This window comes from Pelophylax lessonae, assembly GCF_965119305.1.
Source record: "Pelophylax lessonae genome assembly, chromosome: 2".
NCBI lineage: Eukaryota > Metazoa > Chordata > Amphibia > Anura > Ranidae > Pelophylax > Pelophylax lessonae.
Window position 1 is genome coordinate 56,953,313 of NC_138769.1, and position 17,787 is coordinate 56,971,099.

Below are 17,787 nucleotides of genomic sequence, written 5' to 3' on the forward strand. Positions count from 1 at the left end.
CTGATCTTCCCAGTGAAAGTGGGTGTCAGGACAAGTCTGATCATTGGAGGAGAGCAGCCTGAGTTCCCAGCACAGCTAGAGAACTGACCACAATGTGCTCCCCTGCCTAGTGTGGTCAGTTTTTAATAGAAAAGCAGAGGGACTGGCAGCAACACCAGGGATTTCCCACACAAAGGAAGCAATACAAAGAGAACATGATACTTTTTCATACAAGTACATGGTACAGCAGGCACATATCGGGAATTTAAAAGTACTTTAAAATGACGTACATTTCTTTATATGCTAAATAGCATAGAGTAGCAGAATGATGAACGGTACTTACAGGCCTCTTCTTACCCACACAGACTGGGTGTAGAAGTGGAGGTCCTCGCTCAGGACAGAGGTGACAGCCTCCTCAAAATGCAGCTCTCTCCCCTCACAGGAATCCAGAGCAAATAAACTAATAGAGGGCTCAGCGAAGACCTGCAATCAGATGAAACACTTTCATAAGGATTTAAATATTGAAAATGATAGATCTTCATCTCCTACAAGGTGCTGCAACAGTGCAAAACAGCCACCTGACAAATCACAATGGCACAGCTGTGTCATGAACGTCAATGGGGTTGATTTACTAAAGAAGTAGAGAATGTTCATTTGATTAGTGAATGTGGCAAAGCTGTGCTCACCTCAATGATCTAATCAGGCACAAATTCATTATCTTTACATTTTTCTTACACATAACTGTGTATTCAAGGTGAGCATACAGTAGCTTTACTTTATTCACCAAACAAAACCTTCCCTTCTTCTTTAGTAACTTACCTTGGATCAAAGTCTGTTTATCTGTCATTTGTACCTACTGTACCACGCAAAAGAAAACTCCGCTGTATACTGCTGTATAGAACAGATTTATTTGTCCATCAATGCTTAGTTCATGTTTGGAATATTTCAGATTTCAATAATGGCTCACAGTCTTATTGCTTTAGTACATATATATCGAGTTTAATGCCTCGACAATGGTAATAGCAGCCTGTGTGTCCTTTCACATTGGATGTGTGCTTCTAGGGGTGGGGGGCTAAATAATATGACCTACCCCCTCAATATCATCTCATTGTTTCACTAGGATATGTTGTGGTTCGTACATTCTGAGCTAGAAGCTGCTTTGGTCTGCTACAGTTCAAGGATAACAGTATATTAGTATATTCACAGCTATCCTTTAAAGTGCAGCCAAAACCACAAACAGAAAAATCAGCAAAAGGGGCACAACTTATTGTCAGTAGGATGTGTCCCTTGTGCTGATTACTCTTCTGTAAATGAAAATCCCCCTCCATCCTGCCCGTCCCATCCCGTCCCCACCGCACCACTATAATCTTCCTGTTCACCTGGGATTAATACAACTACAGGCGGTCCCCGGGTTACAAACAACCAACTTACAAATGAAGGGAGACAACAGAAAGTGAGGGGAAATCTCCCCATAGGAAGGGAAATTCACTCCTGTATAAGTTCTCATGTGAAAAAGGTGTCTCCACTGAAGCTTTATCACCAATCCTGGATTCCACAACAAGTCAAAGTTTTCTAAATTTAGTTGTCATAGGGACAGAAAGTGGGGTGAAATCTTCTGAACCGGGGTACAGGCAGCTAAACAAATGGTACAGGGGTGTTAACCCTTCCCTATGCTACCCAAAAAAACGTAAAAAATATTATTATGGCTGGAGTTAAATTAAAAAAAATATACCTGTTCCGACTTAAAAATAAATTCGACTTATGAACAAACCTACAGTCCCTATCTTGTCTGTAACCCGGGACCGCCTGTAATGGTTTTTTTTCAGGGTCTCACTATGACAGCCCTTTCTACCCAGTTATGCCATTCTTGGACGCTGTACTACAACTTCTATGAATAAAATAGTATCGAAGAATGGAGGACGAGTGTATGATTGAAATGTTGGCCTCTTCCATTTATAGATTCAGCATCCCTTCATCTTATACTTACCACCCCTGTTCCTCCAAGATCTTGCACTCTTTGGCAAACTGGGAACTGCACAGCCTTTGAAATTCTCTCAGTCAGGCTTTGCTTTTTTTTTGTATGCATGAAAGAATCTCCATTCATTCCCATGGAATTCCTATCAGTGTTGGGACAGATAATATATAACCTTCTTAGGAATGAACAGAAAGTCTTCTCTGCATGCACTGAAGAAGCAGCGCCTAGCAGAGAGACTCAGAGAAAAGAGGATATGTAGGGCCCAGCCGCCAGCACAGCATTAGGACAACTAAGCATGAGAGTGCCAGGGCAAAACTGGGGGACACATTTCATTTCCAGTGACGTTTTTTTATTCAGGATATCAAAATATTTTACCTTCACTTTAATGGTGGCTAAAAAACAGGTCAACCACAGACCTTTCCTTATTTAGTGCTTGTGGCCCTCTTGCTATAGTTATAGCAAAACAAATACCTGCTTTGCTGGTCTGGTGAGGCGCCGTGCACCTTATTCATGGTTAGTATTAGCAAAAAAAAAAAAAAAAATGGAATATAAAAAAAACTGCAGATCTCTGGATTCTGCATAACTTGAGCTGAAATTCACACTAGATATCAGTGTGGCATGATATTAAAATGGCTTTATCTAGGGTGTGAACACATTTCTAAAGCCACATTTATTATTAAAGCTCAGCAACTTTTTTGTTTAACCTCCCTGGCGGTATGATTCTTTCCGATTTTAGGTGCTGAAAGCGGTACCATTATTTTGCATGTAATTCTTAAGAATGAGCAGCCCAAACCAACTATTTACATATGATTTTTTTTTTTACTGTGCGTTCTTCTTTATAACATCTCGGGTATGATAAAGTTTGAAACACAAAATCATAAATTATAATATAATAAATAACTATAAATAAGTTAAAGTATGTATGTATGTATATATATATATATATATATATATACATACATACGTATACATAGTATATATATATATATATATATATACATACATACATAAATATACATATATATATATACATATACATAAAAAGTACAGTAACACTGCAGGAAAGGGCACTGGGGGGGGCAATTTAATGTGAATTTATTTTGCAATGTATCAGTGTGTTTGGTGTGTTTTACTTTTAAATTTGCCGCCGGTTCCAAGCCCCTGGGAGCGTCACGTCGCAAGAGGCGGAAGCCGGGGCACAGAGAGCATCGGGAGGAAGATCCACCGCCGCACACCGCCGGGATACATCACTGGATCCTGGTGACAAGGTAAGTAACCCCTCTACCAGGATCCAGCGATGCTTCTGGCGGTACCCCAAGTGTGGCTCGGGGTTACCGCTTTTGGCACTGAAATTTAACCCCCGAGCCACACTCGGGAATATCGCTAGGAAGGTTAAATCAATTTTAAATACAACGCCAAAATAAGTAAAATCTGTGTTTTTCTTTCTCTCATCTATCACCTGAATAGTAAATGTGGGGGAAATGCATATAGGGCTATACTATCACTGCAGCATTTATTCTGTGTCCATAAGGCAAGTATAATGTTTTCTGTACACAACTTAAACATATTTCAGAGAAATATTTAAATGAGATAAGCAGAAGAGACCTGAAATCCAGTGACTGCCTAATAATGTATAGCACATTGAGGACAATGAACATTAGATGTGCACAGATGTCTTACATAATCCATTGGCCGGATATATTTGATCTCAGCTGCAGGACATCCACAAGATGCCAAGTCAGGGAAATGTCCCTCTTCCAGCACACACACATTGTCACATGCATCAGCTTGGTAGCACAACAGCCAGCTGGAAAACACAAGAGAAGGATTATATCATTTTAAATTCACAAACCGCATGATTAAATAAAAATGCATCTTAAACAATTTTAGCAGTGCCAACATATTGCACATCAGGTTATATAGTATATGAATGACTTATGCTTGTCACATTGGAGACCTAAGTCTAATGTCTCTGCCAGTAATTTATGAAATATATTAGTCTCCATTACAGCTTTAATCAAAGCACTAAAATATTTTTATTTGTGATGTTATCATATGTAATATCATTTTATTATTATACTGTAAAAAGCTCAACTCCAGTGCTGAGAAGTGACAAAATTCACTTACGCATATGTCAGTCTACCTGCAAGCTATACACCGTCTGGTGGATGCAGGGATGGGCCTATACACTGCAAATCAACAAATTATGAATCCTATCTGCTCATCTGTAAAGCTGGAGGCATTTATGTCAAGGGGGGTTTTAGGTCTGGAATGTCTTTGAATGCTACCTAAAACATAATGATCACTGGTAAACTGTGGCAGACCTTGGATTGGTTAAGATCTGTGTAATACCGGAGCATTTCAGACATATGATCTGTAGAGTCAACCAGTGCCAATTTTCAGCACCCCAATCGCAGGCGATGCATTTTGAGTACGGGCAATTTTAGGCAGGAGGCATCCAGTCTGTTTCTCCTACTCGTAGAACATGGTTAAACTATAATAATAAAAAGTCAACAAATCACTAAGTAATCAAGCTAAAATTTGGGGATCCCATGAATTTGTTGACTTTCTTGCAATTTTACAAACAGAAGAATCATATACATGACTATCAACTTGTTTGATAATAAAAGAACCCTTTCCTAAATGTAAAGTCCCTAAAGTAACAGTCACAATGCAACCGCTAGAAGGGCAAAGCTGTACTTTTCCTAGAAATCTAAGGGTAATCCATTTTGTCCCACCACCCATAATTCCTTACTGGTAATAAAATGAATGCTTGGCCCTAATCTCTAATTAAGAACTGTGGGGTGTGAGAAGGCAGCACTCAACCCCCTCAGAAAAATTCAAGATTTATAGATTTTAGTGCCCTTGGATTTGTGCTACAGGGACACTCATGAAAATATTATCATATAATATTAAAAGCTGAATGCAGGCAATTGAAATGATGGCTAATATTTCTGGGACTTTACAGCTAGTAAAGTGTTGTTTTAAAGTGGAGTTCCACCTGTTTTTTTGTTTATTAAGGCTCCATTCACACCTGAGCGTATCGTTTTCAGGCGTTTTTTTGGGCTTTTTTCCAGACTTTTTTTGGGTTTTGTTTTCAGGCGCTTTTTTCAGCCATTTTTTTGCAGGTGTTTGGAGGGAGGCATTGACATCTAACAAAAAACGCTTGTAATCTGCCAAAAAAGAAGCTCATGTACTTTTTTGAGCTTCAGGCGTTTTTCTTCTGGCGACAAAACGCTCAGATGTGAACAGGGGCCATTGAAATGAATGGAATTTTGCTTGTTGGGCACTTTGAGACTTCAGAGATGAGCGTTTTACGAGCTGAAATACACTCAGGTGTAAACAGGGCCTAAAAGTCAGCAGCTACAAAAAGTGTAGCTGCTGACTTTGAATAAAACACACACTCACCTGTCCCACGATCCAGCGATGCGGCCGGCAGGAGCCTCGGTTCTCTCCCTCTTCTCCCCACAGCGTCGGCATCACCAGTGTGGGCACCCGGCTGTGACAGCTTGCAGCTTCACAGCCGAGTGCGCACTGAGCATGCGCGAGCCTTGCTGCGAGTCCTGAGTGGACGGGCAATCTTCTGGGACCTGTGACGTGTCCCAGAAGATTGCAGGGAGGGAGGGGGAGAGGAGAACTTCCACTCAAGCTGCTTAGGCGGCCTGAGCGAAGTGGGAGCGGGTACCTGTCAAATCTAAATGACATGCCAAATGTGGAAAGTCAATAAAACCTAAATCAATCTTTTCAAAAGGTGCCAGTAGGCTAAATAGTCAGGAGGTTTGTGTCTGAGTTTGCGGCTCCATCCACCGTAGCCCTGTTGAGTTTCTAAATTATTTCAAAATGAGAAAAATCACTCTATAAATTCATCCATGGACAGACAGGACAAAATCTTATACTTTATAAATGAAGGATTCTTTTCAAACCATATATAGGCAGTGGCGGATCCAGGAGGGGGGGCAACGGGTCAATTGCCCCCCCCGAAAATATTATCCACTTCGGACCAGTCCAGGCAGTGAGTCCCCAGTGGGTGTCCGAGTTCCAGCCAGGCCAGCAGCGGCGGCGGAGCCGAGAGCCGCGCCGCTGGCATGTACTGCGCTTCACTGGTTGCTATCGCCGCTCGGCGTCTAGCAATCAATGCTGTCATCTGAGGAGGAGGAGAGCGCTCCAGCATTCACTGCAGAGCCTCCTTCCTCCTCTGCTGTGCGCCGAGTGGAGTGCTGGCTCCTCCCACCTCCTCCCTCCAGCTACTGCACAGCACAGCACAGTGAGTGTCAGCCTAAAAACGTGAGTACATTAAATCAGGATGCTCTTTTTTAATGTTAGAAGGGGGGGGGCTCTGTGGGGACCCTGTGAGGGGGGCTCTGTGGGGACCCTGTGAGGGGGGAATCTGTGGGGACCCTGTGAGGGGGGGCTCTGTGGGGACCCTGTGAGGGGGGGGCTCTGTGGGGACCCTGTGAGGGGGGGGGGGGGCTCTGTGGGGACCCTGTGAGGGGGGAGGCTCTGTGGGGACCCTGTGAGGGGGGGGCTCTGTGGGGACCCTGTGAGGGGGGATCTGTGGGGGGGGCTCTGTGGGGACCCTGTGAGGGGGGCTCTGTGGGGACCCTGTGAGGGGGGGCTCTGTGGGGACCCTGTGAGGGGGGGGCTCTGTGGGGACCCTGTGAGGGGGGCTCTGTGGAGAACCTGTGAGGGGGGGCTCTGTGGGGACCCTGATGTGAGGGGGGATCTGTGGGGACCCTGTGAGGGGGGGCTCTCTGGGGACCCTGAGGTGAGGGGGGATCTGCGGGGACTCTGTGAGAGGGGCTCTGCGGGGACCCTGATGTGAGGGGGGCTCTGTGGGGACCCTGATGTGAGGGGGGATCTGTGGGGACCCTGTGAGGGGGGGCTCTGTGGGGACCCTGTGAGGGGGGATCTGTGGGGACCCTGTGAGCGGGGATCTGTGGGGACCCTGTGAGGGGGGGCTCTGTGGGGACCCTGTGAGGGGGGGCTCTGTGGGGACCCTGTGAGGGGGGACTCTGTGGGGACCCTGTGAGGGGGGATCTGTGTGGACCCTGTGAGGGGGGATCTGTGTGGACCCTGTGGGGGGGATCTGTGTGGACCCTGTGAGGGGGGGCTCTGTGGGGACCCTGTGAGGGAGGGCTCTGTGGGGACCCTGATGTGAGGGGGGATCTGTGGGGACCCTGTGAGGGGGGATCTGTGGGGACCCTGTGAGGGGGGCTCTGTGGGGACCCTGTGAGGGGGGATCTGTGGGGACCCTGTAAGGGGGGATCTGTGGGGACCCTGTGAGGGGGGGCTCTGTGGGGACCCTGTGAGGGGGGGCTCTGTGGGGACCCTGTGAGGGGGGATCTGTGTGGACCCTGTGGGGGGGATCTGTGTGGACCCTGTGAGGGGGGGCTCTGTGGGGACCCTGTGAGGGAGGGCTCTGTGGGGACCCTGATGTGAGGGGGGATCTGTGGGGACCCTGTGAGGGGGGGCTCTCTGGGGACCCTGAGGTGAGGGGGGATCTGCGGGGACTCTGTGAGAGGGGCTCTGCGGGGACCCTGATGTGAGGGGGGCTCTGTGGGGACCCTGATGTGAGGGGGGATCTGTGGGGACCCTGTGAGGGGGGGCTCTGTGGGGACCCTGTGAGGGGGGATCTGTGGGGACCCTGTGAGGGGGGATCTGTGGGGACCCTGTGAGGGGGGGCTCTGTGGGGACCCTGTGAGGGGGGATCTGTGGGGACACTGTGAGGGGGGGCTCTGTGGGGACCCTGTGAGGGGGGATCTGTGTGGACCCTGTGAGGGGGGATCTGTATGGACCCTGTGAGGGGGGATCTGTATGGATCCTGTGAGGGGGGGGCTCTGTGGGGACCCTGTGAGGGGGGGCTCTGTGGGGACCCTGATGTGAGGGGGGATCTGTGGGGACCCTGTGAGGGGGGATCTGTGGGGACCCTGTGAGGGGGGGCTCTGTGGGGACCCTGTGAGGGGGGGCTCTGTGGGGACCCTGTGAGGGGGGACTCTGTGGGGACCCTGTGAGGGTGGGCTCTGTGTGGACCCTGTGAGGGGGGATCTGTGTGGACCCTGTGAGGGGGGATCTGTGTGGACCCTGTGAGGGGGGGGATCTGTGTGGACCCTGTGAGGGGGGGCTCTGTGGGGACCCTGTGAGGGGGGCTCTGTGGGGACCCTGTGAGGGGGGGCTCTGTGGGGACCCTGTGAGGGGGGATCTGTGGGGACACTGTGAGGGGGGGCTCTGTGGGGACCCTGTGAGGGGGGATCTGTGTGGACCCTGTGAGGGGGGATCTGTATGGACCCTGTGAGGGGGGATCTGTATGGATCCTGTGAGGGGGGGGCTCTGTGGGGACCCTGTGAGGGGGGGCTCTGTGGGGACCCTGATGTGAGGGGGGATCTGTGGGGACCCTGTGAGGGGGGATCTGTGGGGACCCTGTGAGGGGGGGCTCTGTGGGGACCCTGTGAGGGGGGGCTCTGTGGGGACCCTGTGAGGGGGGACTCTGTGGGGACCCTGTGAGGGTGGGCTCTGTGTGGACCCTGTGAGGGGGGATCTGTGTGGACCCTGTGAGGGGGGATCTGTGTGGACCCTGTGAGGGGGGGGATCTGTGTGGACCCTGTGAGGGGGGGCTCTGTGGGGACCCTGTGAGGGGGGCTCTGTGGGGACCCTGTGAGGGGGGATCCGTGGGGACCCTGTGAGGGGGGGCTCCGTGGGGACCCTGATGTGAGGGGGGGCTCTGTGGGGACCCTGGGCTCTGTGTGGGGACCCTGATGTCAGAGGGGCACAGATTCTGTTTTATTGTCCCCCTTTAAGCCCTTTCCACTTTTAGCTGGGTACACACTTAAAAGAGAAGTACAGGGAAAGTTTGTTTTGCAATACAGTTCCGTAAGCAACAACTTATTTTCAGGCAGTGCCCCTCCCGAGACTAGGCTCTGGATCCGCCCCTGTATATAGGTGCAATATAGGTGGGTGAATAGTAGAAAACACATTCTGACCTCTTGTTCAAAACTCTAATAGATCTTTTCCACTATATGGATTTAATGCATACTGTACAAGTAAAAAGCCATCTTACCATCCCCTTAAGACCTTGAAAGACTTGGGCATGAAAGAAATGAAGTCTGACTCAAGTTGTGTGAAGTCCACACTCTCCCCTTGAAAATTTATACTTTGGTATGCTTTTATCTGCAACAAAACACATCTAATTGATTTCTACAAATTCCTGGATCTTCTACACACAGATACAATTGGTAGTCACATTTATTCGGATTTGTTGGACATTTTTTGTGATGTTTACTTAGATGAAATCTAAGTAGCTTACTGGCTACAAGTGACAATTTAACAAAAAAAAAAAAAAAAATGCAACTTGTAACAAAGATGCAGAAGCACAGAGTTTGTAAAATACATGCACGTGCGTTTTAGAAACAAATCTTGCAGAGTTTACCCATCAGCCCAATATTCTTTTACAAGCTACATAGGCCAAGCTATATAGTTACTGAATTCTGATACATATTAGATAAACCTTACATAGTTTAGTGACTGGATTTAAAGTGGTACTAAACCCACAACAGTAAAATCAGTCTGTATATGCAGTAAAGCACGCTGGGTATACTCAATGTGGCACCTAAGAGGTTCATCCTAAAAGGCTGTTTGATCCTGTCTTCTCTGATCCTCCCCTTCTTCCACAGTCCTCAACCCATCACCTGATAATGGGGCACTCTGCACATGCTCAGTTTGGTGTGTATTGATCAAGAGTTTTTTTTTTTTTTGGAAGGGTGCATATGATCAGCACAAGGCCATTCAGCAGGGGTCCTGCGGCCTCATAGGACAATCAGAGGAGAATGAAAACTCCTTCTTCAAACTTTAACCAGTGCTCAGTGGGATACTAATAGACATTTCAAGACTGCTATACACTGCTGATGAGAAAAGGTATTTAGCAGTTTATGTTTACTAAAATAACTGCATTTCCATGTTCTGTGTACTGTAGGAGATCAGATATAGTCAATGCAGAGTCCTGGCTAAAGAAGAGGAACACCCGAGAAGAGGAGGACGATCGGGGATGTTCTGTGCAAAAACCATTGCACAGGGCAAGTAAGAAGAACGTTTGTTATTAAAAGCCAAACCATTAATATCATTTTAAAACAGCCAATAATACAAATATGAAAACCTTTAAGGAGCTCACATAGGGCCAACATATTTGATAAGGAAGTAAATATATTTTTGCTACAAAACCCACTGCATATCTATTGATCATCAAAAAAAAAAAAAAAAAAACCCAGTGACTGGGTATACAGATGGTTTACAGCTGAACTCCAGGCAAATAGAGGACAAAAATGAATGCAATACTGTGTTTATCAATAAATTAGTAATTGCATTTTTATAAATGTAAGCTGTGTAAGTACCTGAATTTGACCTGGCATCAGCCCCTGCACAGCAGAACTCAGACTGGGAGAGGGATTAGCAGTGCAAGGAGTCCATCATCTGTGCTGCAGTGCTCATGTGCTGGTAAGGAGCATGCAGATGGGGAAAAAGAGCACAGAGTGAAAGAGAGTTGAGCTTATCTGTTCAATGCTTCACCTTTTATAGTCTAGTCACATGTTGGGGAAGGCATAAGACCTGTAAGTATTACCTAACTACAGCTGAGAAAAATCAGTTCTTCTTCCCTGCCAGACAGGACTGCACTGTGTGGCAGAGCTTTGTGAATGTCAGAACTGGATAAATAGAAATACAAATTTGATCAATATGGAGGGGGGATATGATCAACATGTATAAATACATAAGGGGTCCATATAGTGAACTTGGTGTTGAGTTGTTCACTTTAAGGGCACTCTTTACATCTAGAGAAAAAGAGATTTCATCTCCAAATACGGAAAGGTTTCTTCACCGTAAGAGCTGTGAAAATGTGGAATAGAATCCCTCCAGAGGTGGCTCTGGACAGCTCACTAGATTGCTTTAAAAGGGCCTGGATTCTTTCCTGTGTGTACATAATATAACTAGATACTAACATTTATGGGTACAGTTGATCCAGGGAATATCTGATTGCCTCTCGGGGGATCAGGAAGAATTTTTTCCCCCTGTAGCACATTGGATCATGCTTTGCTGGGGTTTGTCACCTTCCTCTGGCTCAACTGCGGGTATAGGATTGTGTATATGGGATTGTATGATTTTCTTTATTATTGGTTGAACTAGATGGACTTGTTTCTTTTTTCAACCTGACTAACTATGTAACTATGTAAATCCTTGGGTGGGTAAAAAGGTCTCTCATATACATATTCCATTGGTGCATTTAGTTATTTGCCTGAAGTTCAGATTTAATTGGTAATTTTGCATATTTTTTCCTATAATGCTGTTATGTATAAAGCTGTCTTTTGCATTAAATTTAAATGTTGCAGATAATGTATTGAATTGAAGAGGTGCTTGTACCAGGCATGTGAGAACATTTGAGAATGGCTGCATTAAACTCTTCCACATATGTAATTACACTGGAGGACATTTGTAAAATTAAATTTTACTACTTAACTTAATATTTTAAAAGGTACTCAGAGTTGTACATTATAAATAAGCCTTACATCAAACAAAAATGCTCGTGGTTTAGAAAAATGACAAAGAAATGCCCAGAATAAAGTCAAGTTTAAAAATCGTCCCCCCAAAGGTGAAATATGGACATAGGTAAGATTACTTTATACATACAGTATATAACATATATTGTATGTTACTTAACAAGGGGAGAATTGCATTGCTGGATTTTAGGTTGCACTGCATCCTGTTAATGCAGCATGTTCATGAAATATTCATTCATTCTTGCAGGATGCATTATGTATTTTTTATCATCATCATAGACTAAAGAGAGGGTCACTTCCAAATGATTGCCACACATTCCAAGTGCAAGTTCTGTTTAAGCCACTGGTAAATAGGGCTGCTATGTGTTGTGGAATAGAACAAGAGCCTCTGTGCTAATTTGCTCTTCGCTGTTGCAGGTAGCGTTTCTGTGTTCTAAGCAGAAAATAGCACTTACCAAGTGTTTGACTTCATTCCGTCCAAGCGGCTCCTGAAAATTAAATCAGCCCATTATTTCAGCATCTCTTTCTGCAACAAGACTACTTTATCATAAGGTAAAATGCTTTTAACAGGAAATACAATATTAATCAAATATATAAAAAAACAAAAACCTGGCAGCCGAATCAAGCTATTTGCAGGTCTGCTGAAATTCACAGAAGTCTAATACAAACTTGACAGGTTAAATACTGCAGCTTTGAAATGGTAGAAGCCACTGGGAAGCCATAATTGGTTAGGTGGCTTAGAAGTATGACACGCCACCTGACACACATTGTAGGAGGTAAAAAGGGGATTTTTTAGAAACTCAGTCACTGCATTGCTAACAAATTACTAAAACAAACTATAAACTATACAACCTGGTCCTATAATCTACAACCAACAATGTGGTGCAAGGTCATGGCAGTTTTGATACTAAATTAAAGTAGTTGGAAATCCTAACATATACCCAGTAAAGCAACTGCCCTTAGGTGATACACAGAGGTGAAACAAATCCTCCTACATAAGTTGTACTCGTTTATCTGAAGTCTTCTCTTCTCTACATCTGTTCAAAGTGCTGAATTTATTAAGCTTATCTGGAGCTGTCTGAAAAAAAGGGGGCAGAGAGCTGAGGTTACACTCTGCAGAGCTCAGTGAGAAGAGCTCTGGGACCAGATTGGAGAGAAAGGACACCCCCTCCCCCACTACACAGCACACAGAAACAGAGCTGAGACTGTCAATCAGCTGGAGATCCCTCCCCTGTCACCTTTCTCTTGGTACTACAAGAAAACAACAAGAGTTGTTGGGTGGCACTGTTGGGTGTTGATTTTGGGTGTTGGGTGGCACTGTTGGGTGGCGATTTTGGCTCTGAGGAAGAGAGTCCTCCCTCGAAACGCGTAAGCCACATCAGGTTTGAGGAAGCCATCATGCTATCCTGCAGTAGAGAAGTGTCCTGGAAGCGAGCAGTGCCCATTTCCTATATGCTTGTTCATATGCTACGTTTGTGAGTATATTGCACGCTACCCTTCTTTGATTTTAATAAACTTTTAAGTGGTAATGCACAAGGTCGGTGCACCCTTCTCTTGTTGTTTTCTTGTAGTGCATTTTGGATACCCTTGGTCCTGAGGGGGGCAGCAAGAACACTTCATTTGTGTCATAAAACCGCCTAGAAGATTCACCTTCCCGCATACCACTGGAGCGCAGGAGAGATATTGTTGTTTTTTGGAAACCTTTCTCTTGGTGTCAGAAGAGAATAATGCTGATAGCAGAGGAATGAAGCAACAGACCCTTAGTGCTCTCACAAGTACACACTATAGAGGGATATGCTTTGTTCATATTTCATGTTTGAGGTTTACAACCACTTTAATGCATTGTTTAGGTATGTCCCAATATTAAATTGTTTTAATAATTCTAAAGAGATTTGACAGCGACTGTCAGGTTATATGGTGCAGGGCCAACATAACGTGGACGAGAACAGTCAGAACACAGATGAAAAAAATGTCTCTATACAGTGTGAGCCACACAATCAGTATGTAGTACTGTATAACTCCAGCATAGTGTCCCAAATTAACTGCCAATGCTTGCTACTTATATCACATGCTCACATCATGGGGAAACATTTGCTTCAAGTGAGCGTGATTGCTACTATTTCAGTGTGATCGAGCTACCAAAAATTGTATTGATTAGCTGCATAAAATTGACATGGTACGGTACTTATACAACTATTTAACTTGCCTATGCAAGCAATAATTGCACAAACAGTATGTTATTATATTTTAAGCAGGAAATCATAGTTGTCTTGCAGTATGATCACCATGATAAAGCTACTGAGCCATCATGGTTGCACACTTTCCCAAATCCTTCCTCTTTCTGCTATAGCACATACCATAGCTTAAAACAAAAATGTATAAAAATGATCCCCTCTATGACTGACTCACAAAAGTACAAAACCTGCTAAAACATTTTAGCTGCATCGCTTCCCCTAATCCCCCATAGTAAACATGTACTGCAAAACCATGGACAGCTCTAGTTATCTCTAGTGAGACAATTATCCACCCTCCTCCTTCCCAGCAAACACACACAATACATGCCAAACAAGCAAAAGTCACATTTACCAATGCAACATACACAAAACAACCCACTGCTATGAAGAATCATGGGGAATATAGAAAAATCATTTATAGTAAAACAGCCAGGAGTCCAAAAATGCTTTAACAATTTGTGTTAAATCCAATTTACTGATTACATACAGTACATTCGATTTCAACATAAAATACAGCTATACTACATGTAACCTCTGTGCAATAATGCCAATGCACAAAACAGAACAGATGTTTTAAATGGTTTTCTCTGCAATCTTTTCAATAAAATGAAGTTTTTAGGTATTAAAAAACAAATTATTATTATGATATAGGTTCCCCTTTATTAAAGGCATTGTAAACATTTCTACCTTCTCCTGCATTCCTTGTGCATTGGTCATATAGTTGTGTGGGGTCATTTGTTGTCCTGTATGCACAACCTATACTTATAGTAGAACAGATCTTTAAATAACCACTTAAGCCCCAGCCCTATTTCGGACACTTTTTGTTCACAAGTTAAAACCAGTATTTTTTCCTAGAAAACTACTTAGAACCCCCAAACATTATATATATATATATTTTTTAGCAAAGACTCTGGAGAATAAAATGTCGTTCATTGCAATATTTTTTGTCACGCGGTATTTGCGCAGCGGTCTTTAAAACGCAATTTTTTTGGAAAAATTTTGAAAAATCACATTTCACTGCATTTAAAAAATACTAAACAGTAAAGTTAGCCCATTTTTTTTGTATATTGTGAAAGAACATGTCACGCCGAGTAAATAGATACCCAACATGTTACGGTTAAAATTGCGCCCCCCCCGTGGGATGGCGACAAACTACGGTCAATAGAGATCTCAATAGGCGACGCTTTAAATTGATTTAACGGTTATCAGTTTAGAGTTAGAGTGTAGCTCTTTTTTTTTTATTTATTGCTCACGCTCTGGCGATCGCGGCGATACCTCACATGTGTGGTTTGAACAGCGATTTCTTTTGCGGCTCGACTTCCGTATACGTTTTTTTGTGTGCGCGAGCTAACGGTGACGGGGGCGGCTACATTTTTTTTTTCCCCATTTATTTTATTTATTTTTTTAACTTTATTACAGGTTTTTAAAAAAAAAAAAAAATCTGATCACTTTTATTGCTGTCACAAGCAATGTAAACAGCCCTTGTGACACCAATATGCAGTGACAGGTACACTTTATGGAGGGATCGAGGGTCTAAAAGACCCTAGACCCCTCCACTACACTTCCCTGTATGCAAAACGCCGAAAACGGCATTTTTGCATACAGTCGTTTTTCAAATTTGCCGCCTTTTGTAGCACAGTAACTCGGAAGTGACGTCATGGACGCCGCCTCCGGGTTACGTCATCGGAGACCCAATCGAAGCCGTTTCCGGCATTGATCGGGACTCCATCCAGCCGGTGGACGTGCCGGCTGGGTGCTTGGGGCTCCCGGTGGGACGGGGGCCCCGGTAAAAGTCACGGAAGGCGGCGGGAGGGGGGGGGGGACGTCCCCTCCCGCCCCCCCGGGTACCGATCGAGCGGCTCCAGAGCTAGAGGCATCATCCCGGTATAACCCCGCAAAGTTTACCGACGTAGCCCTACGTCAGTATGTGGTAAGTGGATAAATATAGAGGAAAGATGCAGCGCTTATGCTGAAAACAAACCTCAATGTGTATATGTGTCAATACCTGTAAATACAGTTAGAATAGTGCACAAATATTGGGATATATAAACATACGGTATATAATATCAAGTGCTCCTTATTTATAAAAAAATATATAAGCAAGGTTAACCACTTTAGAACCGCTCACAGTAATACTACTGCGGCAGAGTGGTTCGTTATCGTCCAGCGACGTAGTATTAACGTCGTTGGACACTCCCCCTTCTGGGCGGCGCTTGCGCGCCGCCGGAGGCTCGCTCCCGCTGTTTTCATTCACAGCGGGAGTCGGGCCAGGGGAGGAGCAGCGGCGATCGCCGCTGCTCTTACCCGATCGTCGGGGATCGAGTCTGGAGATCCGCCCGCTGTGTGTAAACACAGCGGGCGGATCTCCATAGTGACAGGGAGTGACAGATCGGACTGTTCAGCATAGCTGGACATCCGATCTGTCCATGACTCACACAGTCACCTCCCCCCCTACACGTCAGTAAGCACCAGGCATACATTAACCCCTCCCTCTCCAATAAAATTAACCCCTTCCCTGCCAGTGTCATTTTTACAGTAACAGTGCATATATATAGCACTGATTACTGCAGTAATGTCACTGGTAACCCCAAAAGTGTCAAAAATGTCAGTCAAGGGTCCGATCTGTCCGCCGCAATGTCGCAGTCCCGCAAAAAAAAATCGCAGATCGCCGCCATTACGCGTTAAAAAAAAACACCAAAAATGACAGAAATCTTTCCCTTTGTTAGTAAACGCAATAACGTTTGCGCAAACCAATCAAAATACACTTATTGCGATTTTTTTTTACCAAACATATGTAGCATAAAACAAATTGGCCAAAAATTTTTAAAAAAATTGGTTTTTACATCTTTTTTGGGGGGAATTTCATATAAAAAAATGTTAAAAATATTGTTATTTTTTCAAAATAAACGCTCTTTTTTTGTTTATAGCGCAAAAAGTAAAAATCGCACAGGTGATCAAATACCACCAAAAGAAAGCTCTGTTTGTGGGAAAAAAAGGACGTAAATTTCGTTTGGGTACGGCGTCGCACGACCGCGCAATTGTCAGTTGAAGTCGCACAGCGCCGAATCGCAAAAAGTGGCCTGGACGGAAGACAGCAAAATCCTCCGGTGGTAAAGTGGTTAAACCGTGTTTGAAAATAATATAAATCTCCAAAAAATATGTATATTTTCCTTGCTCTTCACTTAATGCAAAAAGTGATTCTTTAAAAAAAAAAAAAAAAGCAGTGACTTTTTTCTTCCTTTTTAAAATCCCGTGATTATCACTCTCCAACACATGCAGTGATTGCTAACGTGTGGATGGCAGCTCACCTCAAGGACAGGATCTACACTCTCATATAGATCACTCAAACCTGTCAGCACAACTCTCCTTGGTGCTGTCAACAAAGCTGATCTATCCGTGTATTGTCCCCTCCAAAATTCCTCTCCACTTTGCCTCCCACGTATCACCATAAATAAACAGAAAGATCTCCCATTGTGTAAAACCGTAACAATTTATTTAAGAAAAAAATTGCATCGTTATATATAATCAGTAGCTGCTTACATCAAATAAATGTGTCCCGCCATTATTACAAGTTAAATATATATAAAAGAAAGATGCAGCGCTTATGCTGGAAATAAACCTCAATGTGTATACTAAAACCCACAGAAAATAACAAACATAAACCTTAATGTAAGCACATAAATTAGTAAAATATATGCATCAATACCTGTAAATACAGTTAGAATAGTGCACAAATATTGGGATATGTAAAACCGAAACAATTTATTTAAGAAAAAATAGCATCAATCACATATACAATCACAAAGGTCTGCTCAAAGTTTGACAAATATTCCTACAAGCGCACTCAATGTCCGGCCGAGACACGGGGGCTGGCATTGCCCAGACTCCTCCCAATGCGTTGCGTCACTCCACCTGAGCAGACCTTTGTGATTGTGTATGTGAGTGATGCAATTTTGTTCTTAAATTGTTACGGTTTATATATCCCAATATTTGTGTACTATTCTAACTGTATTTAAAGGTATTGACACATATATTTTACTAATTGATGTGCTTACATTAA

General features: G+C 44.3%; 1 protein-coding gene across 1 annotated transcript in view; it reads right to left on the reverse strand.

Moving 5' to 3' along the window:
• Positions 1–17,787, reverse strand: part of CRYBG3 (crystallin beta-gamma domain containing 3) — a 297,693-nt gene that overhangs the window by 35,283 nt on the left and 244,623 nt on the right. The window contains exons 15-18 of the mRNA XM_082245519.1: positions 11,949–11,981; positions 9,009–9,118; positions 3,635–3,761; positions 323–462 (exon numbers count right to left, since the gene is read on the reverse strand). Coding sequence (XP_082101645.1) covers positions 323–462; positions 3,635–3,761; positions 9,009–9,118; positions 11,949–11,981 — 410 coding nt within the window. The remainder of the gene's footprint in view (positions 1–322; positions 463–3,634; positions 3,762–9,008; positions 9,119–11,948; positions 11,982–17,787) is intronic.